We start from the raw sequence: 25,367 nt of genomic DNA on the forward strand, positions 1-25,367 counted from the left end.
TGATGGAATACTCCCCACTTGCCTGGATGGTTGCAGCTCCAACAACACTCAAGAAGCTCCATACCATCCAGGACAAAGCAGCCCACTTGATTGGCACCCACATCCACCATCTTAAACATTCGTTCCCTCCACCACCAGTACACAGTGGCAGCAGTGTGTACCATCTACAAGATACACTGCAATAACTCACCAAGGCTCCTTCGGCAGCACCATCTAAACCTGTGACCTCTACCACCAAAAAGGAAAAGGGCAGCAGGTGTGCATTGGAAATACCACTACCTGTAAGTTCACTCCAAGCCACACAATATCCTGACTTGGAAATATATCGCTGTTCCTTCACTGTCGCTGGGTCAAAATCCTGGAACTCCCTCCCTAACAGCGGTGTGTAGCTACACCACATGGACTGCAGAGATTCAAAAAAGAAGCTCACCACCACCTTCTCACAGGCAACTAGAGATGGGCAATAAGTGCTAGCCTTGCCAGTGACACGCACATCCCATGAAAAAAAGCTATGGTTGATCGTTCAACTTGTTAAGCCTGGTCTGCCATTTTATTAACTGTGGCATCTCTTTAACATTTTAATTCTTGGTAGAATCAGGCACTTTTACGTCACGACTCCTTTGAATCATCCTGTGCAGGAAAGGTCAAATACAGTATCTACCCAAATGTAGATATTGACATCAGCACAAAATGCCCTTTCAGGCCCTACAGTTGTGGAGGAATGAGCTAGGGTGATGATCTTTTGGAATAGTCCTTAATCCCCTTACTGGCAGTGGAGGCACAGTGACACCTTCTTTGCTGCCTTGATCTATCTCTCTTCCTTTTTAACGCCTGAATTATTTCTGCACCTATGGACTTCCAGAGCAAGAGATGCCATGTGTCCCACACTCCCACAACGCCCCTGTATGAAGATTTTTCCCCTGAACTCTGCTTTCGCCAAGTTCGCTCCCATTTTAAGATTGTAGCAGAATTATTGTGTTCTGGGTGGATACTGTTGTCCATCAAAGGTGCATTTTGTAAACTTGGGCCAATACCGTTTTCTGAGTATATAAAAAGGATTCTCTGAAAAACCATACAGAGCACCCAATGGACTTTCTGATATGCACTCACTTGGGTGAGTATCCCCACCTGGAGCGTGAGGTCTGCAGATTAATCTTTATACCTCGATGGATACAGAAGAACTAAGGAAAGCTTTCAAATGTGTAAGGTGGGAGCCATAGGTTTTACTAGCAAGAGTCTGGCCCTGAAATCTAACTGGCGTTCCCCGATTATCTGGTTCTCTCCAGTAGCAGGTTGGGTCTGTGACCAGAGGATACAGATTTGAGATAATTAGCCAAAGGGCCAAAGGAGAGATGAGTAGAATTTTTTATACAGTGGGTTATAATGGGGTGCACTGCCTGAAATGCTGGGTGGAAGCATTTCTGATAATGGCTTTCAAAGGGGATTTGGATAAATACTGAAGAAGGAAATATTTTAAGTGCTGGGGGAGAGAGCGTAGGGTGGGGAAGAATGAGATTAATTGGATAGCTCCTTTCAACAGAGCTGGCACAGGTACAATGGGCCACAAATGGCCTCCATCTGGGGGTGTGCTGTATAAAGCCGTGATTCTATCTACTGCCATAACCCCAACAGAACCCCCCTGTACTGGGGTCGCACTGAGTCTCTGCCGTTTCCCCAGGGGAGTGCCACCCATCTCCTGACAGCCACAGTGGAATTTCAGGGCTGCTGTATGTCTAAAGAATCGAAAAAAAAACTTTGTTTGCCCAGCTGGAAGTCATGTTGGGATCCAGGTCCAGCGAGTGAGCCATTGGGATGGGGTGGGATCGAATGCAGTGAGTCCTGAGTGTGTGAAATCTAAAAGCAGGGGGTTGAATCGTCACTGCAGAGAATAGGATTGCCAACTATGATTAAATGTATTCCTGGAGGTCTCATCACATGACATGCTCCACACTCCAGCCATGAGTCGGTCAACACATCCATCCTCATGACATACTGCCTTCCTATGCCAATTGGAAAGCAAAAAGACTCATTATGCAATTGGATGATGCTTAACTGTCAGCCAGACAGCCTTTTTTTTTCCATTTTCAATATTTTTATATATGGTAAAGATAAACGGTCACAGAAAATAAAAAAAAAAACAATCTTTTTTAAGGTCCCAGTGATATTTCCCCAGGGTTGTACACAGCAGTGTCCTGGAGATTGATCTTCAATTCCTGGAGACTCCAGGCCAATCCTGGAGGATTGGCAACCCTAGGAGAGGGTGAATTGGGTTGGTTGATAAATAAAGGGGGTCAATGATGTGAACAGTTATCCCAGGGAATTCTGAATGCTAATGGGAGTGCCCAAGAATGAGCCATCGACCACAGCACAGGAAAAGAAATGTTATTTTTAATGATAAGGAATGCAAAACCAAGATAAAGTCTTCTGCCTCTCTCTCAGGGACCAAGGCCAATTATAGCAGCCAACACCCCTCACTGCATTCTGCTAAGGTGGCACAAGCCATTCGATCCCACCCCATCCCAAGCATCTGTGAGCTGTGTGACTTAACAAAGGCCCCCGCCAACCCAGTTTATAGATAAAGGCATTGAATTTGCAGAAGGACATCCCTCTTAGCTACTTTCTCTAGGCAGTAAAAGCTAATCCGTGTTCCACCTTCCACCGTTTTCATGAGTTAAAATATCATTTCCAGCAAAATGATGGCAGTGATTGAATACAAGCCTGTCCTTCGCCCAGCACGGAGTACTGAGCATGCAAGGTGAGCCAAGTGAACTTTCAGAAATCTTCGAAAAGCACTGATTTGTGTTCATGATTTTGATAGAGAAGGAAATTGATCCGTAAACCATTCAGAGAGAGAAAGGTGAAGGATGCTTTTTGTAGGCAAGCATTAAGTGCAGATTTGTCCAAGCGGGAGAGTTGATTAGTGAAGCAGAAAGCTTCCTTTAGATCAATGAAGTGAACTTTGGGACTTGGCTGAAAATGTCAGTTTGGATGAAGGTAGCTTCCTAAGACAAGGAATTGACAAGCTGAAAGGACATGCCAGGGTGAAGTCAATGTAGAAGTAATGTTGGATCCATCCTCACACCTAATTGTCCATGCACTACATGGGAGGGGTATTGTATCTAAAGGACTTTATCATTCAAGCTCTTACACTAGCCTAATGGGTACTGACGCCACGTGGTGTGCTATTGAGAAAGACACATCAGAAAGCCCCTGGTTAGATTCTTGGCGTGTGCTGGTCTTAACTGCTGCAGTAATTGGAACATGTCTACAATTAGGCAGTGTGGCAGGGAGAAGATTCAGCCAGGTTTCCTGAGCTCTATTGAGTAACCCCATCTGGAAAGGGTTGACATTAGAGAACGACTCAGTACAGGTCCCCTTCATGGCTGAAGAGCTCTATATCCAAACACACAAAGAATAGTCACGTGGACAAGATATCAAGGCATAATGGCACTGTAAGGGTGAAGAGGGAGAGAAATCATAGACTTCTCTTAAATTATAGGCTATCTGCTCAAAAACATAACCTGCTACTTCTGCAGGCAACGTTATAGATGGGAGGAAACCTCCCATCATGTGCATAGGAACAGGAGTAGGTCATTCAGCCCATCGAGCCTGCTCTAACATTCAATACGATTGTGGCTGATCATCCACTTCAGTGCCTTTTTCTGCACACTATTCCCATATCCCTTTATGTCACTAGCATTTAGAAATTTGTCAATCTCTACTTTAAACATACCCAATGACTGAGCTTCCATAGCCCTCTGGGGTAGAGAATTCCAAAGATTCAAAACCCTTTGAGTTAAAAAAAAAATCTCATCTCGGTCCTAAGTGGCTTCCCCCTTATTTTGAAACTGTGTCCCTGGTTCTAGACTCCCCAACCAGGGGAAAGATCTTGCCTGCATCTACCCTGTCTATTCCTTTAAGTATTTTGTGGGTTTCAATGAGATCACCCCTCGTTCTTCGAAACTCTAGAGAATACAGGCCCAGTTTCCCCAATCTCTCTTCATAAGACAGATCCGCCATCCCGGGAACAAGTCTGGTGAACCTTCGTTGCACTCCCTCTCTGGCAATAATATCCTTCCTAAGGCATGGGGACCAAAGCTGCACACAGTACTCCAGGTGCGGTCTAACCAAGGTTCTATACAATTGAAGCAAGATTTCACTACTCCTGCACTCAAATCCTCTTGTGATAAAAGCTAACATTTCATTAGCCGTCCTAATTGCTTGCTGCACCTGTATGTTAACCTTCAGTGACTTACTGACAAGGACACCCAGGTCCCTTTGTACATCTACACTTTCTAATCTCTTACCATTTAAGAAGTACTCTGCACATCCGTTCCTCCTACCAAAGTGGATAAGCTCGCATTTGTTTACATTCTATTCCATCTGCCATGTTCTTGCCCACTCACTAAGTCTGTGCAAATCCTCCTGTAGCCACTTTACATCTTCCTCACAACACACATGCCCACCTAGCTTTGTGTCATCTGCAAACTTGGAAATATTACATTTGGTCCCCACATCCAAATAATTGATGTATATTGTGAACAGCTGGGGCCCAAGTACTGATCCTTGTGGTACCCCACTAGTCACAGCCTGCCAACGCAAGAATGACCCATTTATTCTTACTCTCTGTTTTCAGCCTATTAACCAATCCATGACAACATATTGCCTCCTAGCCCATGTGCCTTCTGAAAATCCAAGTATACTACGGCCATCGACACCCCTTTATCAATTCTGTGAGTAACATCCTTAAAAAAAACTCCAACAGGTTCATCAAACATGATTTCCCATTCATAAATCCATGTTGACTATGCCCAATCAGATCATTAGTATCCAAGTGTCCAATTATCACATCCTTTAGAAAAGATTCTAGCATTTCCCCTACCACTTATGTAAGGCTAACAGGTCTGTAATTCCCCATTTTATCTCTCCCTCCTTTCTTAAATAGCGGGGTAACATTTGCTACCTTCCAATCTGCAGGAAACATTCCAGAATCTATAGAATTTTGAAAGATAATCACCAATGCATCCACTATCTCCATAGCTACCTCCTTCTACACTCTGGGATGTAGAATATCAGGTCCCAGGAACTTATCAACCTTCAGTCCCATTAATTCCTCCAATACAACCTTCTTACTAATACTAATTTCTTCAATTCCTCATTCTTCTTAGACCCTTGGATCTCTAATTCTGGGAGATTTCTTGTATCTTCCTCAGTGAAGACAAACAATGACAAGGCAATGCCTTGCAATGGGATAGATTCCAGCTGAAGATACTGGTAGCAATTTTAACCTAACCTGTCCATCAAGGAACAAATGGGATTGAAAGTGAGGATGGTTATACACCTCCCTCTACACAGTAGCGCTCCATTCGCGTCCCCCTCCCGACTGACTTTGCTCCCCATTGAAGTCAGTGGAGAATAATATTGAGCGGGATATAAAACCAGAATTAAACCCAATCCTCTGGATTTCCTGCCTGGGAAGTTAGATTAAAATTAGCCCCATTGGGTGTGCCTCTTAAAGACAAAGCTCAAGTGATAGAATTTAGTGAAGTTTTTAATAATAAAACTTAATATTAACATAGGTGAACCTATTGTTTTTGATAGAATTAGGAACCTGAAAATAGATAAGAGCAACCAGGCTGGATGATATCCACCCAATACTCCTTGATGAGATTGGACACGTTGTGATAGTCCGTTGCCCATATTTTTAATAGCTCACTGCACTCTGCGACTGTTCACTTAGAGTGCAAGGGAGCGAATGTTGTTACTATCTTTGAAAAAGGAGATAAGACAGGCTATAAGATCCAATAGGTTGACATCAGTAATAGGAAAGACGCTTCAGGGAACCATTTGGAATGCACTATCCAATTATTTGGATAGAGAGGGACATCTTAGGGACACTCAACATGGTTTCAAAGGTCTTCCAAATTTAATTCTATTTTCTGAAGAGATCACCAAGATGGTGAATGAGGAAGTCAATTGTCATTATTTTCATTATCAGCTACTTGAGAGTGCTCACTGCAAGGCTACAGAGGCATACCTCCAACTTGAGATGGTGAACAGCTTTTCTAATTGATAATAAAAAATAGTAAGGGATCAATATATTGCCAATATTTTTCACTCTCAAACTGGAGAATTGTAGGTAGCCCTGGGTAGTAAAATTTAGTCTTAAAAATCAATTGCTTTCATACTGTATTGACTGTTATAAGTAACAAGGTCAAGGAAGCCATTTTAACACTAACATATGGCTTTCTGCAGCCATTTCACATTCTGCATTTTTTAAATTAACTACATAACATTGATTATGGATCAAAAGCCAGATAAGAAACAAATGATTATAAAGTATTACACCTTGATTAAGTTATAATTAGTGAATCAATTAATCTTGTTATATTAGCAAATCAAATAACCTTAAAACCTGTAAAAGTCTCATTGCTAGCCAAGATTTGAAGACTCATTGCATGTCAATCTCCACAAGCGAATTCAAGATCAAACATCAAAGACCAGAGAGAGAATGAAAGTGACCAACATTTCAGATGGATTGTGCAATGGGGTGAAGTTGTAAAAGTCATTATCCAAAAGTTTGATAGGTATACCTTTTCTTTGATAAACTTTCTGGAACTTGCTATCCAAATAGTCTCGTCTGGCATTAATTGGTTAAATCTCGTACGAACAAAAGTAAAGTGAGTTAATTTGAAACTGATTTACAAGCAGACCAGAACTAAAAGAGCAATAGAAATTGTTACATTAAAATCTTCCAGTGGGCATTGTCACACAGAGCGTCCAAAATGGTTTTCACAAGATATCATCTGAGAAGCACCTCTAAAAGATTAAAATATTCATGATAATATTTTGAGCTGGATTGAGAACTGGCTGGGAAGTATTTACAGGTGGATTTAGATTTGTTTGGAGACTGGTCACTATGGTGCCCTACAGGGACTGCTGCTTTGTTAATGACCTAGATGTAGGTGTTGGAGATTCAATCTGAAAGATTGCAGATTATACCAATATTTGTGCTAAAGTCAGGACTGTTTTATGAATCTAGTTGTTTTAGGGATTGGCACATTATGTTTAATTTAGAAAAATACATTGTTGAGTGTGTGGGCAGGGTTAATATTCAATATAGATACATCTTTAAGGGAGAAGCAATAAAAGTTGAGAGAGGTCTGAGTGATCTAGTGCATAGATTTCTAAAGGTTCACCTGCAATGCCATTAAGCAATATCTAGTGCAAAAAGTGTGGTGGGGTGGCATTTACAGGACAACTGGGTAAAGAACAAAGTACCATGCCTCAGTGAGAATACAGTATCAGTTTTCATCTCACATGGTGGGTGATAGTGAAACTTGGAAAAGGGTGTAGAGGAGGCAGCTAGATTAATTCCCAAATATTGCTGGAAAAACTGTGGAGAGAAACAGAAGTTAATATTTCGAGTCTGTATGACTTCTTCAGAGCTAAACAGAAGTAGAAATGTGATGGTTTTTATACTGTTGAAGAGTGGGTGGAGCAGGTGGAACGAAATGAAGGTCAGGGATAGGTGGGAGCTCAGGAGAGATTGATAAAGATGTCATGGGCACAGGAAATAAGGAGTGTTAATGGTAGTGTTAAAGACTAAAGAAGGTGCTGATAGTGGCATAAAGGTAAGATAGCAGAATGTGTTAATAGCAGAAGTCAGCACTCTGTGAAAGCACAACATAAGTGATGGATGGCATCATGGGGTGAGGAGGGGGTTGGGGAAAAAGGATTAAAGTATATATATTAAAAAAATGAATAAATAAATAATTGATTTAAAAAGGGGTGAGGATAGAGGAGAGAGTTCATGGTCTGAAGTTGTTGAACTCAAAGTTAAGTCTGGAAGGCTGTAAAGTGCCTAATCGGAAGATGAGATGCTGTTCTTCCAGTTGGGCTTCACTGGAACATTGCAGCAGGCCAAGGATGGACATGTGGGCATGAGAGCAGGGTGGAGTGTTGAAATGGCAAGCGACAGGGAGGTCTGGGTCATGCTTGCGGACAGACCGAAGGTTTTCTGCAAAGGGGTCACCCAGTCTGCATTTAGTCTCTCCAATGTGGAGGAGACCCCATTGGAACAAAAAATACAGTAGGCCAAGGTATAGGAGGGACAAGTGATGCACTGCTTCACCTGAAAGGAGTGTTTGAGCCCTTGGATGGTGAGGAGGGAGGAGGTAAAGGGGCAGGTGTTGCACCTTACGCGATTATATGGGAAGGTGCCGTGGGAAGATGAGTTGGGGGTGATGGAGGAGTGGACCAGGGTGTCACAGAGGGAACGGTCCCTATGGAATGCTGATGGGGGAGGGGGTGAGGGGAAGATGTGTTTCGTGGTGGCATTTTGCTGGAGTTGGCAGAAGTGGAAAACCTCGATTAAGGAAAAAAGAAGACATGTCAAAAGGCAGCAGCATTGAAGTAGATGCAACAGAGGCAGAGGAACTGGAAGAGTGTGATTTAGTCCTTACAGGAAGCAGGATGTGAAGAGCTATAGTCGAGGTAGCTGTGGGAGTGAGTGGGCTTATAATGAATATTGGTAGACAGTCCATCACCAGAAATAGAGACAGTGAGGTCAAGGAAGGGAAGTGTCCGAGATAGACCATGTGAAGATGAGAGGGAGTGGAAATTGGAAGCGAAATCGATAAATTTTTCCAGGTCCAGACAAGAGCATGAAGCAGCATGATACAATCATCGCTGTACCAATAAAAGTGTCATGGGTAGTGGTGGTGGTGGTGGTGGTGGGGGGGGGGGGGGGGGGGGGGGGGGGGGGGGGGGGGGGGGTGTGGGGAGAGAGAGAGAGAGAGAGAGAGAGAGAGGATGGTGATGGTGATGGTCCTGAGTAGGACTGGGATAAGGAATGTTCCGCATACTCCACAAAAAGACAGATATATCTGGAGCCCATGCAGGTACCCATAGTTACAACTTTTATTTGGAGGAAGTGAGCCAAGTTAAAGGAGAAATTGTTCAGTGAGAGAACAGGTTCAACCAGATGGAGGAGTGGTGGTGGATGGGGATTGTTCAGGCCTCTGTTCAAGGAAGAAGTGGAGAGCCCTCAGACCATCCTGATGGGGGATGTAAGTGTAGAGGGATTGGATGTCCATAGTGAAGAGGAGGCGGTAAGGGCCAGGAAACTGGAAATTGTTGATATGATGTAGGGCATCAGAGGAATCGTGAATGTAGGTGGGAAGAGACTGGGCAAGGGAAGAAAGAACAGAGTCAAGATAGGAAGAAATGAGTTCCGTGAGGCAGGAACAGGCTGACACGATGGGTCTACCAAGACAATCCTGTTTGTGGATTTTGGGGAGGAGGTAGAAGCGGGCTATCCGAGGTTGGCAGATTACAAGGTTGGAAACTGTGGAGGGAAGATCTCCAGAGGAGATGAGGTCAGTGTCAGTCCTGGAAACAATTCAGTGGTGGGGTAATGGTCCAGTGGGTAGGTAGGAGGAAGTGTCTGCGAGTTGACGCTCAGCATCTGCAAGGTAGAGGTCAGTACGCCAGACAACAACAGCGCCACCCTTGTCAGCAGGTTTTATAAAGTCAGGGTTGGATCTGAGAGGAGAGTGCAGCAAGTTCATAAGGAGACAGGTTAGAGTGGATGAGAGGAGCAGAGAAATTGAGATGGCCGATGTCATGCCAACAGTTCTTGATGAAAAGGTCAAGAGCAGGCAAAAGGCCAGAGGGAGGGGTCCAGGTGGACGGAGAATACTGGAGGTGGGCAAAAGGATCCGTTGAACCGGGGGGGGGGGGGGGGGGTGGACGCCGGCCCAAAGAAACAAGCACAGCGACGTAGGCAGCGGAAGAAGAGTTCAGCATCGTGCCAAGCCTGAAATTCATTGAGGTAAGGGTGTAAGGGTATGAAACAGAATATTCAGCATCAGAGAGGGCAAGGTCACAGGGTATGGTGAATACACGGCCGGGGCTGGGATTAGAAGGGATGGGGTCAGAGGGACAGGAAGGGGTGGAGGGTCCTGGTTGGGCATTGATATCAATAAGTTGTTGGAGCTCGTGTTCCTTAACACCTGAACAGATGAGAAAAAGTTTATTGTTAAGGTATTGGATAAGATGAAGAATAAAATGAAACTGGGGACAAGGCTAACTCTGAGATAGGCAGGCTGCTGGAGAGAGAGGTCGAGTATGTTCATATGGCGGCACATGGCACTGAGTGTGGATCTCAGGATGCGACAAGAACAGCAGTCCGAGGAGCGTTGTATGTCCCGGAGATACCTATAATCCTGGGTGGATTTGAAACATGAGGGATGGATCTTCAGTTGGAATCCACCTGGGGTAAGTCGGAGGAGGAGACAGTCACTGAGGAAGGAAATATGGCTGTAAAAGAGAGTTTTAGTAAACACCTTGTCAAACACCAGAAAGGAAATGGAAAGCAATGAAAGCGACAAGCAGAAAGAGACAAGCAGAAATCCTGTCAGAGAGAAGAGCAGTCCTTCTTCAAGGTAGGCATTCCTGGAAGAGAAGTGGCAGTGAATTAAACACTAAGATAAAAGCAAAATACTGCGGATGTTGGAATTCTGAAATCTGTTTTTATTTCAGATTTCCAGCATCCGCAGTTTTTTGCTTTTAGATGAATTCCCAGATTGAAACATAGTTATCAAGATAGGCTAAAAGAGCTGCAACTCCATATTTTAGAAAACAGTAGACTTAGTGGGTGATCTATTTGTTCAAGGTTTGTCGATAACGAACAGAATATATTATGTTTTGTGGACAGATTGCTCCAATTAAATAAATTAAGAACCAGGGATCGCAATTTTAAGTTGTGTAAGGTTAGATCTAGGTTAGATGTCAGCAGATTGTTCTTTCCCTAGAGAATAGTGGATCCTTTCAAACAGGCAGCTAGCTAGTGCAGTGGACTGATTCACTGAAATCCAGTGACAGCCAGTCTGGTACTGGGGCAGAGACCACCTGGTATAAAAGGCTCAGTACTGCAAAGCACTGTGAGGGCCAGAGTAAGACTAGTTGTGGGTGTACAGAGAAGAATTTTCCAGATTTTTTCTCCCAAACTGGCATGAATATTTAACTTTTTTGTCTATCCCACGAGGTCACCGGGTTCTAGGTGGGTTGGAGAATCTATATCATGATACACAAGATGTGGAATTGCATGGAAGACTGGATGGGCAGAATTAAGAAACACAAAAGGATTTAAAATTACAGTGGGAATTGTGTATAGACCCCCTGGTAGCAGCTGTGAAATGGTAAATGGTATAAAGAGCCAAGCATGTAGCAAAGGCAGAACAGCTTTAATGGAGGATTTGAATTTTCATATAGATTAAGAGAAACAGACTAACACATCAAAAAGATAATGAATTTCTTGACTGCAACAGGGGTAGTTATCTGCAGCAATATGTTCCAGAGACAAAAAGAGGGCAGGCTATACTAGATTTAGTAATGAATTAGATTTGGTTAAGAGCTTAGCAGTGCACAAACATTTATTCAACAGTGATCATAAGGTCAAGTTCAAGGTGGTGCTCAAAGGCAAAAAAAAATCAGCTACTGAGATTCAAGAGTTAAGGAAGGCTGACTTCAATAGGATGAGACAGAGACTGCCCACAGTGAATTGGGCAAATCTGTTAATGAGTAAAGTAGAAGATCAATGGTAGGTGTTCAAAAAGAACGTTATGTCACAGAACTAGTTTATTTCTGAAGGAGCAAGAGCTCTACTTTCCAGAAAAGAGAGCCACTGACAACTAAAGAGGTAAGGAACATCATAAAGCCAGAAGAAAAAGCATAAAAAACTGCAAAAAGTAGCACTGATTCTGACAAGTGTGAAAGATACAAAAAACAAAGGGTGACAAAACAGATAAGAGGAGCTACTTTTATACTCCAAGCCCTTTCCAATAAAAGCCAACATTCAATTTGCCTTTCTAATTACTTGCTGTATCTACATACTAACTTTTTGTGATTCATGAACAAGGACAACCAGATCCCTTGGCATTCTGTAATCTTGCTCCATTTAAATATTCTGCTTTTCTATTCTTCCTGCCAAAGTGGATAACCTCATATTTTCCCATATTATACCCCATCTGTCAAATGTTTGCCTACTCACTATCTACATCCCTTTGCAGGCTCTTTGTATCTTCCTCATTTACTTGCTTTCCCACCTATCTTTGTATCGTCAACAAACTTGTCAATGACAATAGGGAAATGGCAGACACAGACACATTATCATATTTATAGTCGAGGAAAAAGTCAGCACGCCAGACATCCCAAGGAAACCAGTATTGAATCAGGGATGGAGACTCAATAAAATTAACATAAACAAAATAACAGTGATGAAGAAAATAATGGCACCAAAGAGCAACAAATCCCCAAGACCAGATGGTTTCCATCCCAGGGTTTTGAAGGAAATGGGGGAGAATGTTGCAGATGCTCTAACTATAATCTTCCAAAGGTTTCTTGATTCAGGAACCATTCCTTTAGCTTGGAAAATTGCACATTTCGTTGCCCTATACTGGACAGGTTCCACAAACTCAAGTTGTATTCCCTGAAACTTAAAAGGTTAAGGGGTGATTTGGTCAAAGTTTAAGATACTAAAAGGAACAGGTCTAAGTAAAATAATAAAATTAACAAAATACTTTTGCTCATCTCGAACCATCAATGTAAAGGAGGCAAAATTCTGCACCGCAAATGGCTTACAAAGTCTGAAAGAGTCTCAAGACAGCCATCAAGGAAAAAGTAACACTGTCTTACTGCCCTTTGATCAAAACCAATAGGTACAACCAACAATCAAGAGATATAGAGCAACAACTTGTCTCCTGTCCTCCATAAAAGCTGCAAGAGGGAAATGGGCAAAAGAATAGATTTTTATTTGTCTAGTGTGACTGAGCAAAGATGGTAATCATTAAGCAAAGAAAGCTAGCTGATCAGCAGAATCCTTGGAATGAGCTTTATTGAGTTCAAGTGAGACAAGTAGTTTAAAAGTCACATCATTACCATGTGTTCTTCAGAGCATTACAGAAAACTAACCTTTGTACAAATGCAAAGAGCAAATATTTGCAATTTAAATGTGGCAACTATCCCTGCCATAAGTTTTACTGTGCAGCCGAGAGACATGGCTGAGTATAGTGCACCCCACACACCACCCCAGGATATTCAAGGGACACAGCTGAAGTGACATCACATTGATTTTGATTAAGGCTGGAAGTGCTCTTGTACAAACAAAATATTATTTACCAAACATGATGTGGACTACACTCAAATATATTGAATCAAATGCACATGATGTCGTGGTTAACAAAAACAGACTTACTGCTCATCACTCCCCAACCCCAACAAATAGGTTGCCATGCAAATAATGTCCCTTTAACTCAGTTTTGTAGATTTTAATGTTGGATGCTATACAGCAGACTGCAAATTACCCTTAGGTCATTTGAATAATACAGCTCCTTATAAACTCATTACTGCCGTCCATCATAAATATTGATAAACTTAAAACACATCTTATTCTAGCAAGAATAGACTTCTGGTGCCTCTTTAAAGAGCAGGTCTTCTTCGAAAATGAGGAAATTAAAAATAAAAGAAACTTTCACCAAACATTCAGTTGTGGAAATCTGAAATAAAATGAGAAAATGCTGGAAATAGTCAGCAGCAGGATATTCCCAGAATTTCCTGTTTTTAATTCGGTTACAAGTGTTCGTTTGCAGCATGGGCACAACTGGAGTGAAGCATCAGGACAACTGGCTCGGGTACAGGCACAACTGTGAAGTCCCTCAGTGAAATTGCTTCCCAATGCTGTTGTTTCACACAGGAGGCTAGTCGGTCCATCACACCGTGCCTGGTGCTAGCTCCCTTTGCCAGTACTCACTGCCCAGGCTCAAACAGAGATCAACCACTTAGGTAAGGTGGTACTGCCCATGCCCATGGAACTGCACCCTGGTCAATTTCTCAGGAGAAGGGAGGTTAGGCCGAATAACAGAGGGGTAAGCATCTCCCTCATTCCAGCAAATCTTGCATTTATATAGTCTCTTTCACAACTTTAGAATATCTCAAAGCATTCTACAGTCAATAAAACACTTCTGAAGTGTAGTTACTGCAGTAATGTAGGAGTAATGCATTACCAACACCACCCAGCCCCTGCCCCACCCATCTCGGGAAAGGAAGTTATGTGATCCAGTAATTGTTACAAATGCTCTTCATACTAGTCCCATAGTGGGAGTTGTTTGAGCCAAAACCCACCCTCCCACAAACAGGAGTGGTGCTACCACATGGCACGCTGGATCCCAGACATCTGGTTGTGGTCGGCAAGGTGGCGGAACACAATCCGGCTGAGACGCCACCTGCGTTTGACACCCCGCGGCCGAGAGGTGAGAACACAGCGATTGCGGATCCGAACCGGGCAACTGTCTCTCGGCAGGTTAGCGATCTCCTGGTCGGCAACTTCCTGTAGGAATACAATATTGCGGTGAGTAAAAGATACAGCACTAGTCACTTACTGCAATTTGAAATAAGACCAGTTCACAGGCCTATATTCAGTTTGCAATGCTTGTGTTCAAATCCTCCCCATGACCTCTTCACTCCCTATCTCTACATCTTCCTCCATCCCTACAATCACCCACTCCTCTCCCTGAGATCTCTGCATTCCTCCAATTCTGGCCTCATCTACATCTCTAATTTCCTTTGTCCCATTGGCAGCCATATGTTCTGGAATTCCCTCCCTTAATCTCTCCTCTTCCTCCTCTGTCGACACTCCTTAAAACCTACCTCTTCGACCAAGCTTTTGGTCACCTATCCTAGTGTCTCCTTGTGTGTCAGTTTTTTTATACGATAACATTCCTGTGAAAATGCCTTGGGATTGTTTAATACAATAAGGCTGCCAAGCAAGTTGCTGTTGAAGAGGCTAACAGGTGTAGAAAGCAGTTTTACAGCTATGAAGTAGTAACTTTCTATTTTATTTGAAAGCATATGGATTGTTTCAACAGCCAAGGTCATTTTATGTTTTGGCATTTTTCATTGTGCCATCTAAAGTGAGACACAGACAAACATGCACAGAGAGACTGATCAAGGTCAACCAGCTCATCATAGAACAGTTACAGTACAGAAGGCCATTTGGCCCATTGTCTCTTTGCTGGGTCTCTGCAAGAACAACTCAGCTGATCCCGCAGCCCCTGCCCTGTAACTCTGCAAACCTTTTCAGGTATAAGGCAACATCCTTATAGGTTAAATCCAGCAAAATTATCACAAATACAGAAAGAAATTGACTTCCTGCTTCAAAATGATATCATTGAATCTAGTTGCAGTATCTGGAATTCACTTATTGTACTAGTACCGAAACTGGATGGAACACAAAGACTGTGTGTGGACTATCAAAAAGTGAATGCAGTGACAAAAACGGATTCATATCCTATACCACAGTTGGAGGATTGTATTGAGAAAGTGGGACAATCAAAATTGACTTGCTAAAAAGATATTAGCAAATACAGTTATCAGAGAGGGCAAAGGAGCTATCAGTTTTTGTGACGCCAAATGAACTATTTCAGTTTAAAGTCATGCCATTTGCTTTGAAGAATGCACCTGCGACATTTCAAAGACTGACAAAGTAATTGCAGGTCTAAGCAATTGTCCTGTTTATGTTGATTTTCTAACTGTTTTCAGTCAGATGTGGGAGGAGCATTTACAACATCTGGAAGAATTATTTACTCGACTACAAGAAGCTAATTTGGTGATGAACTTGGCTAAAAGTGAATTTGCAAAAGCACAAGTTACATATCTAGGCCATACCATTGGACATGGTAAGGTGGCTCCAAGAGATGCGAAAGTCAAGGTTATCGTGGATTTCCCAGTGCCTACAACAAAATGAGAAGATTTGAGATTTCTGGGCATGAGTGGGTTTTACTGGAAATTTGTACCAAATTTTAGCCAAGTGGTTGCTCCACTGACTGAACTATTCAAAAACAAGAAGTTTCAATGGATACTGGAGTGTCAGAAGTCATTCGATAGTTTGAAAACTGTATTAACTACAACACCAGTTCTGGCAGTACCCAATTATGCCAAGCAATTCAAGTTGGCCGTTGACGCAAGTAATATAGGTTTTGGGGCCGTACTGTTACAAGATGACAGCACTGGAATTGAAAAACCAATCGGGTATTTTTCATGGAGGTTTAATACACAACAGAGGAGATATTAAACAATCGAAAAGGAGACATTGAGTTTGGTGTTAGCACTGCAGCATTTTGAAATCAATGTGGCAAACAATTCGTCAGAAACAAATGTTTATACAGACCAAAATCCTTTAAAATTTCTTCAGATGGAGCATTTATTATTGCAACCATTTAGTCTACGGATTATACATGTTGCTGGTAGAGAGAATCTGTTCGCAGATGCGTTATCAAGAGTTTGAAGCTTAAAGGGAAAGTTGGACATCTTAAAACCTGGACTCTGAACTGGAATGATTTCTGCTGATGCCAAGGATTTGTATATATATTATGTTAAAGGATGCATCTGGGAGTGTAATTGTGTAATAAGTATAGGAGATAATGCAAGATGGGTTATTAAAAATGAAGCCGTCTTTTAAAATTATGGCGGTTCATTTGTTGATAAGGAGGGGGATGTCATGAAGAGATATTGTCTATAAAGTTATTGGAAATTATTTTTTAAAATAGAGTTTGTGTATATGTCTCTCAGAATCACAGAATCATACAGTGCAGAAGAGGCCCTTCGGCCCATCGAGTCTGCACCGACACATGAGAAACACCTCAACTGGATCAAAGCCAGCTGGTCTAGAGGCTTCGATGTATAGAAAGAAGTAGGTTTGAAATAGTAATTAGATAAACATGGGGAAGGTTAGAAACACAGGTGTCAAGAAGAATGGGTGAAATATTGCACCTAGCTAGAAGACGCCAAACAATGCGTTTTTTTCCAGCTTACTAATAAAATTGGTGGAATGAAAGGATGTTATTGTTAGAAAAGGTAAAATTAAAGCCTAGTGATACAATGAAAAAGATGATATGTATAAAGGAGAAAGGAGGTTGTGGGTGAGGCAGAGGCCTTTTAAGATCCAACAAGTATGAAAAGCTGCTGTCTACAAGGACCTAGAGCTGAAAGAAACATATTTTGAAAGTGTTTTTGGCTGTCCAGGTTGTGCTTTGCCAGGTGTCTGTTTAAATCTATGAGATTTACTGTTACCTTACCAGGCATCTAACAGAGTCAGACCAATTAGGGGATTTTTGTAGTTATTATAGTAGTAATTTTGCAGATGCGTGAATGTGTTTACAATCTTTCTTGTATTAATAAATGTTTAATTTTGTTTTATAAAAACGCTCTTGAGACTTGGTGGTATTATTACTACTGAATTCAAAGCCTGCATCTTGAAACATACAAACTGCAAAAATAGGTCATGATAGTTGTTTCAAGTTTCCCTTTGGGATTTGAACAACTCAGTCTTTGCCATCGGCTGTGTCATAATAAAGCCATAATTCAATCTGCCTTCAACTCTCTATCAGGCAGTGCATTCCAGGTCCTGATCACTCACTGCATTCTCATGTCGCTGCTGGCTCTTTCACCATTCACATTAAATTTGTGTCCTCTACTTCTTGACCCCTTAGCCATCGTAAACAGTTTTTCCCTAACTACTCTGTCCAAGCCGTCATGATTTTGAACACCTCTATCAAATCTCCTCTCAGCCTACTCTTCTCTAAGGAGAACAGTCCCAGCTTCTCCAATCTATCCATGTAACTGAAGACCCACATCCCTGGAGCCATTCTTCTGAATCTTTTCTATCCAGTGCCTTCACATCCTTCCTAAATTATGACACCCAGAATTGGAGGCAATACTCCAGATGAGGCAGAGCCAGTGTTTTCTACAACTTTATCATAATTTGCTTGCTTTTTTATGCCTCAACTTATAATGCCTTTAACCGCTTTCTCAACCTGCCTCGTCACCTTCAATGATTTGTGCACATATACCCCCAGGTCCCTCTGTTCCTGCACCCCCTTTAGAGTTGTACCCTTGATTTTATATTGCTTCTCCTTGTTCTTCTGACCAAAATGAATCACTTTACATTTCTCTGTATTAAATTTCCTCAGCCACATGTCCACCCATTCCATCAGCCTGTCTATGCCCTAATGAAATCTGTCACTATCCTCCTCACAGTTCACAATATTTCCAGGTTTTATATCATCCCAGAGCATCCAGAAATACTTTCACAAGGGGTGGATTACTTTTTAAGTGCAGTCAAGGCAGCCAATTTGAAACCTCAAGGTCCCACAATCAACAAATTAGATAAATGACCAGTTAACATGTTTATAGTTGTGCTGTTTGGAAGGGGAATGTTAGCCAGGTCACTCAGTGAACTGCATTAGACCCTCTCTATGGCACGGAAACAGATTTCCATAAAGGGCTTCTGCCACACACCTGCTGTCATATCCATGACAGATCCACAGGTAACCATGATTAAACTAACAATTTTTTATAGTTTCTACAGAGGTTACAGTGGCTGACTGCGAGAAGCACCTCCCCCCACAACATCAGAAATTCCATCTCCTTAAGTCTGTAGAGGGGTTTGAATCCACAAGGAGGTGCCCCCTGACTTTATCCTTGAATGGCCTGGCTCTAATTTCAAAGTTATGTCACCTTGTTCCAGGCTCCCCCCATCAGAGGAAAGAGTTTTCATTAGTTCAACTATCTCTTCAGGAATATTTTACAATGATGTTTCACCGTTTCTATCCAAGGCCTCAAATTTACAATTCAGCTCTTTGCCTGGACCGGGGAAAGCTCTGCTGCAAATGGCCCTTCGCATCAGTCCACCTGTGTTCCAGCTCCTGCAGCCTAGCCCAAAGCACAATCACCAGCTCCTGCAGCCTGGCCCAAAGCACTATCTCCTGCTCCTGCAGCCTGGCCCAAAGCACTATCGCCTGCTCCTGCAGCCTAGCCCAAAGCACTATCACCTGCTCCTGCAGCCTAGCCCAAAGCACTATCGCCTGCTCCTGCAGCCTGGCCCAAAGCACTATCGCCTGCTCCTGCAGCCTGGCCCAAAGCACTATCGCCTGCTCCTGCAGCCTGGCCCAAATCACTATCACCTGATCCTGCAGCCTAGCCCAAAGCACTATCGTCAGCTCCTGCAGACTAGTCCAAAGCACTATCGCCTGCTCCTGCAGCCTGGCTCAAAGCACTATCGTCAGCTCCTGCAGCCTAGCCCAAAGCACTATCGCCTGCTCCTGCAGCCTGGCTCAAAGCACTATCGTCAGCTCCTGCAGCCTGGCCCAAAGCACTATCGCCTGCTCCTGCAGCCTGGCCCAAAGCACTATCGTCAGCTCCTGCAGCCTAGCCCAAAGCACTATCGTCAGCTCCTGCAGCCTAGCCCAAAGCACTATTGCCTGCTCCTGCAGCCTGGCCCAAAGCACTATTGTCAGCTCCTGCAGCCTGGCCCAAAGCACTATCACCTGCTCCTGCAGCTTGGCCCAAAGCACTATCACCTGCTCCTGCAGCCTGGCCCAAAGCACTATCGCCAGCTCCTGCAGCCTGGCCCAAAGCACTATCGCCAGCTCCTGCAGCCTGGCCCAAAGCACTATCGCCAGCTCCTGCAGCCTGGCCCAAAGCACTATCTCCTGCTCCTGCAGCTTGGCCCAAAGCACTATCTCCTGCTCCTGCAGCTTGGCCCAAAGCACTATCTCCTGCTCCTGCAGCTTGGCCCAAAGCACTATCTCCTGCTCCTGCAGCTTGGCCCAAAGCACTATCTCCTGCTCCTGCAGCTTGGCCCAAAGCACTATCTCCTGCTCCTGCAGCTTGGCCCAAAGCACTATCTCCTCCTGCAGCCCGGCCCAAAGCACTATCTCCTGCTCCTGCAGCCCAGCCCAAAGCACTATCGTCAGCTCCTGCAGCCCGGCCCAAAGCACTATCGTCTGCTCCTACAGCCTGGCCCAAAGCACTATCGTCAGCTCCTGCAGCCTGGCCCAAAGCACTATCTCCTGCTCCTGCAGCCCAGCCCAAAGCACTATCGTCAGCTCCTGCAGCCTAGCCCAAAGCACTATCTCCTGCTCCTGCAGCCCAGCCCAAAGCACTATCGTCAGCTCCTGCAGCCCGGCCCAAAGCACTATCGTCAGCTCCTGCAGCCCGGCCCAAAGCACTATCGTCTGCTCCTGCAGCCTGGCCCAAAGCACTATCGCCAGCTCCTGCATCCTGGCCCAAAGCACTATCGTCAGCTCCTGCAGCCTGGCCCAAAGCACTATCGTCAGCTCCTGCAGCCTGGCCCAAAGCACTATCGTCAGCTCCTGCAGCCTGGCCCAAAGCACTATCTCCTGCTCCTGCAGCCCAGCCCAAAGCACTATCGTCAGCTCCTGCAGCCTAGCCCAAAGCACTATCTCCTGCTCCTGCAGCCCAGCCCAAAGCACTATCGTCAGCTCCTGCAGCCCGGCCCAAAGCACTATCGTCAGCTCCTGCAGCCCGGCCCAAAGCACTATCGTCTGCTCCTGCAGCCTGGCCCAAAGCACTATCGCCAGCTCCTGCATCCTGGCCCAAAGCACTATCGTCAGCTCCTGCAGCCTGGCCCAAAGCACTATCGTCAGCTCCTGCAGCCTGGCCCAAAGCACTATCGTCAGCTCCTGCAGCCTGGCCCAAAGCACTATCTCCTGCTCCTGCAGCCCAGCCCAAAGCACTATCGTCAGCTCCTGCAGCCTAGCCCAAAGCACTATCGCCTGCTCCTGCAGCCTGGCCCAAAGCACTATCGCCTGCTCATGCAGCCTGGCCCAAAGCACTATTGCCTGCTCCTGCAGCCTGGCCCAAAGCACTATCGCCTGCTCTTGCTGCCTGGCCCAAAGCACTATCGTCAGCTCCTGCAGCCTAGTCCAAAGCACTATCGTCAGCTCCTGCAGCCTAGCCCAAAGCACTATCGTCAGCTCCTGCAGCCTAGCCCAAAGCACTATCGCCAGCTCCTGCAGCCTAGCCCAAAGCACTATCACCTGTCCTGCAGCCTGGCCCAAAGCACTATTGTCAGCTCCTGCAGCCTAGTCCAAAGCACTATCGCCTGTCCTGCAGCCTGGCCCAAGGCACTATCGTCAGCTCCTGTAACCTAGCCTGAAACTCCTTGAATTCCAACCACTTTGGCACATAAACTGGAACCTCTGCCTGATATCTTTTCCTTTCTTCAGCATGTGTGTTCACTAGAATTGAAGCCCACCTGAGTATAGTTCTACATTCTATCTACATTCAAATTTTGCTTTAGATTTGGTGCAAGAGTTAAAAAACTTAATTATCATGCAACTTTTTTGGTATATACTGACCTCTTCTGGCACCATTTAGGTACTATCCTGAATGCCAACTGTGAATGCAGGAGGAGCAGTTATTATAGTGGGTAAATAATGAGAGGTATGAGCCACCAAACTAGCTTCAGTCCCTGGGTTTGTGCCAAGTGAGTTGCTCTCAGCCAGAGCCTCCTGCTTGCAATGCCCACTATCTGTCCATCTGATAATGAGAGCTGGTGCAAGGTGCTACATGGGGCACGGTTACGAGTCTGTGAACTTACGCCAAGCAATGGCTGCCTGTCATGGCTAGGTTTCAGATGGACGGGTAGTTTCTAATGCTCCAACAGGCAATGTAAGCAGGTCACGTCCCCCCAGTACTCTCTGAGAGTATCTTGGTGATCTGGTTCAGAGGTTCGAGTGCAACGAAGCGTTTCTGCACGTGTCGGAATTCAGATGATCGAAAAATGCAGTCAGAGAAAGAAATCCCACTTAAGTCAGTACACTTTAACAATTGCCGGTGCACTTAGTGCATTATCCCAAACTGCTGGTATCCACACAAATAACCCTGAAACCAGCAGTATTAGCTCCTGATGGTGCACAGCTCAAGAAACAATCCAAATTTAGAAAAAGTACACCTATGATGGACTGCTTGGTGCTTTCATGGTTCAAGCAAATGCGTTACGTCCACATGAATCCTGAGGCTTCGATCAACAGCACCTCCCAACCCTGATAAATACAGAAAGCAGCAACGTCTTGAAAACATTACCCTGCAAGTCACACCTCATACTATTCAGAACATATATCACTTCCCATCCATCGTCAATGGGTCAGAATCCTGGAACTCCCTATCTAACACTGCTGTTGAAGTAGCATTGGCATAAGGAATGCAGCAATTAAAGGAGAACATCCACCATTAACTTCTCAAAACAATTAGGAATGGGCATTAAAAGACAACCTTGCATCATACATCACAAGATTAACCCACTGTTTAAGTAATAACCACTTAACGCCACTCCAATGTGGCATTGTGTGGGTTAAGATGATACAATGTCACCTTTTGGTCTCACCTTTATCCGAAGTGCTAACGGCATTGTAGCATTTACCACTCCAACAGTTTCTGGCCTCGAGCACACAGTAAACTCCCAGTACCTAGCAAAAGAGCCTTAGTCCTAAGAGCAGAACAAAACTCTCAATATTCAGCACCCACCACCTGCTTCAGCTGCACATACCTGCAGCTCCTTCGGCAAGATGGTATTTTTCCGTATTGCGTTAAGTCGCCGCCTCTCGTCCGCGTACTCAAAGGCCATTTTCCTCCTTTTCACATCCCGCAGCATTCGCCAGTCCACGTAGTAATTTCGAACAGGTCCCACATTCCCTCCTGGAATCCATGACAACAGCTGCAAAAGGAAAAATACGAGTGTTTATTAAAAGAAAAGTTATATCCCACTAGCATCACACATGCTAGAATGATAGGAAGCATCATTGAGTAAACACCTTGCAAACTACTTCTGTATATACTCACTCCACCTCCTCAAATACACAGGCTCCCTCAGTGTTCTTCAGCACTTGAGGAAAGCTAGCGCTGGGCCTAGTACACTTCCCAATTCAAGCTCCTCTACGCCAGCATAGCATGGTTTGTTTTATACATTCACAGGATGTGGGCTTTGCTGGCAATGCCAGCATTTGTTATCCATCCCTAATTGCCCTTGAGAAGGTAGTGGTGAGCTGCCTTCTTGAACCACTGCAGTCCATGTGGTGTAGGTGCACCCACAGTGCTGTTAGGGTGGAAGCTCCAGGATTCTGACCCAGCGACAGTGAAAGAACAGCAATAAATTTCCAAGTCAGAATGTTGAGTGGCTTGGAGGGGAACTTGCAGGTGGTAAGTTGCGTCTTCTGCCTTCTCCTCCTAGGTGGTAGAGGTCTTGAGGTTAGAAAGAGCTGTTGAAGAATAAGTGCAAGTAAAACCCCCTCTACCCTACCACAGACATACAAGAGCATTTGCTACTGCACCAGTGTCTTTTTAATAAAAAGTTTCTCTCATTCCATTGCATAAGTAAGATTGATTTGTAGCAAATTAGGTAAAGTTTTGTGCTGTGGAACCACATTCATTTGAAGTTTGATTAAGACTTTTCAGATCAATTCCACACAATTGGGAGGATACATTAATCTGATCTGCAGAATATTTTCTCATTTTCACATGGAAGCAATCTTCAAATCAGATATATCCAGGAAAAATTTGAGGAACTGTGGGGAAAGGGTTGAGGGAGAGGAACTAATTGGATAGTTCTTTTAAAAGGACAGCATAGGCAAGATGGTCTGAATGGCCTTCTTCTGCACTGTATGATTCTAAAAGAGTGAATTTGTGTGCAAAGTTGGTATATGACAGGAAACAGCAATTAAAGGGATAAACTTCACCCATGGAAAAGGCATCCATTCAAAATAAATTCACTGGGAAGCTAGAGGAATCATAGAACAGGCACCAGCATCTGGCAAATTTTAGTTCCACTTTTGACAGAAGGCAACAGAATTGTGACATGAAAGAATTGTTGCTAATTTAGATCACACACTTGATGAAAATGCAATCATACACATTTTTAACTTCCATTCATACAGCACTCGCTGGATGGCAGCTTAGAGTTTCACAGGAGATGGAAACTGACTGAGCCCTGAGCAAAGGAGGAGGAAAATTAAAAAGAAAGGAGGAATTAAAAAGCACGAGTGAAGGAGAGTCTCAAAACTTGAGAAGACATGTGGCAGGAGGGAGGTGGTAAGGTGGAGGGCTTAAGGAGTGTGCAGTGGTAAAGGAGAGAAAGCAGAGGATGATAAATAGGCCTCTGCTGGAGAGGGCAGTGCTCACAGTGACACTGATCTCCAGAAACTCTCAGAGATAGGGAGGGTCAAAGACAAGGAGGGAGTAGAAGATGAGGATAAGAATTTTATGTGCCAAGAGTCCAGAAGAAGAGAAAGATTTTGATAGTACCTTTCACAATCTCCCTTTAGAGCTAATGAATTTTTTTTAAAGTGCCAGTACTGTGATCTTGTGGGAAATGCAGCAGCCAACTTCAGCAGCACAAACAGCAAAGTGGTAATGAGCAGAAAATTGAGGGAGACAGTGTTAATGTCGCTGGACAATTCACCCAGAGGCCTGGGCTAATGCCTGGAACATGGGATCAACTCCCACCATGGTAGTTGATACGAATTTAAATTAATTACCAGGTCTGGAATATAGAGCCAGCCTCAGGAATGGTGGCCATGAAGCTAAAAACCCATCTGGTTCACCAATGCCCTGTAGGGGGGGAAATCTGCTGTCTTGTGGGTCTGGCCTGCATGTGAATCTCGGGGCTGACCCTCGGACACAGCGGCCGGCCCTCGGCGCTGCACTGTTTGAACGTAGTGCTCTGTGACTGAGGAGAGTCCGGCCCCGGCCGACACTGAGGCCTGTGACCCGGTCTCCCCCGCTATCGCTCCCTCCCTATTACCGGCCGGATCCGGGCCCCGCTCTCCGCTCATTCACCTGCCGTCCGGCTCCGTGCAACAAGCCAAAAGCTCGGCTACAAATCGCCGCCGCCATGTCCGCGCTCCCGCTGGTACCGCGCCGCGCGTTCCCGTCTGCCCAGGACGGGCGGGACCGCGCGCGCCAAGGTCACGTGTCCCGACAACCCTAAACTGACCAATCAGGATTCGTCCCGCAGTAAGAGGCGGGAAAATACTGCAGGACAGGTCAGAGCCGTTACCAGGACAACACCGGCTTCCCCCTCACCACACCCCTCCCGACACAGTCGCTCCCTGCTCCCCCACTCCAGCCCCCTCCTTCTCCCTCCCTCCTCCTCTCTCTCTCCCTCCCTCCCTCATTCTTCTCCCTCCCTCTCCCTTCTCCCTCCACCTCCCTCCTCCTCCTTCCTCCCCCCTCCCTCCCTCCCCCCTTCTCCCTCCCTCCCCCCCCCTTCTCCCTCCTCCCCCCTTCTTCCCCCTCCTCTCCCCCTTCCCCCTCCCTCCTCCCCCTTCCCCCTCCTCCCCCCTTCCCCCTCCTCCCCCCTTCCCCCTCCTCCCCCCTTCCCCCTCTTCCCCCCTTCCCCCTCTTCCCCCCTGCCCTTCTCCCCCTTCCCCCCCTTCTCCCTCCCCTCCTTCTCCCTCCCCTCCCCTCCTTCTCTCTTCCCTCCCTCCCCTCCTTCTCCCTCCCTCCCC

General features: G+C 44.9%; 1 protein-coding gene across 1 annotated transcript; it reads right to left on the minus strand.

Annotated features, from left to right (window-relative positions):
* Positions 1-12,881: 12,881 nt before the first annotated feature.
* On the minus strand, positions 12,882-24,836 carry mrps14 (mitochondrial ribosomal protein S14). The gene is made up of 3 exons (XM_041207612.1): positions 24,697-24,836; positions 22,412-22,579; positions 12,882-14,389 (listed from the first exon to the last, which is right to left on the minus strand). Exons 1-3 carry the CDS (start codon positions 24,751-24,753, stop codon positions 14,207-14,209), a joined length of 408 nt encoding a protein of 135 aa, XP_041063546.1. The 5' UTR covers positions 24,754-24,836; the 3' UTR covers positions 12,882-14,206.
* Between the last annotated feature and the right edge of the window lie 531 nt (positions 24,837-25,367).

The sequence above is a fragment of the Carcharodon carcharias genome, chromosome 16 (genome assembly GCF_017639515.1).
Source record: "Carcharodon carcharias isolate sCarCar2 chromosome 16, sCarCar2.pri, whole genome shotgun sequence".
Taxonomy (NCBI): domain Eukaryota; kingdom Metazoa; phylum Chordata; class Chondrichthyes; order Lamniformes; family Lamnidae; genus Carcharodon; species Carcharodon carcharias.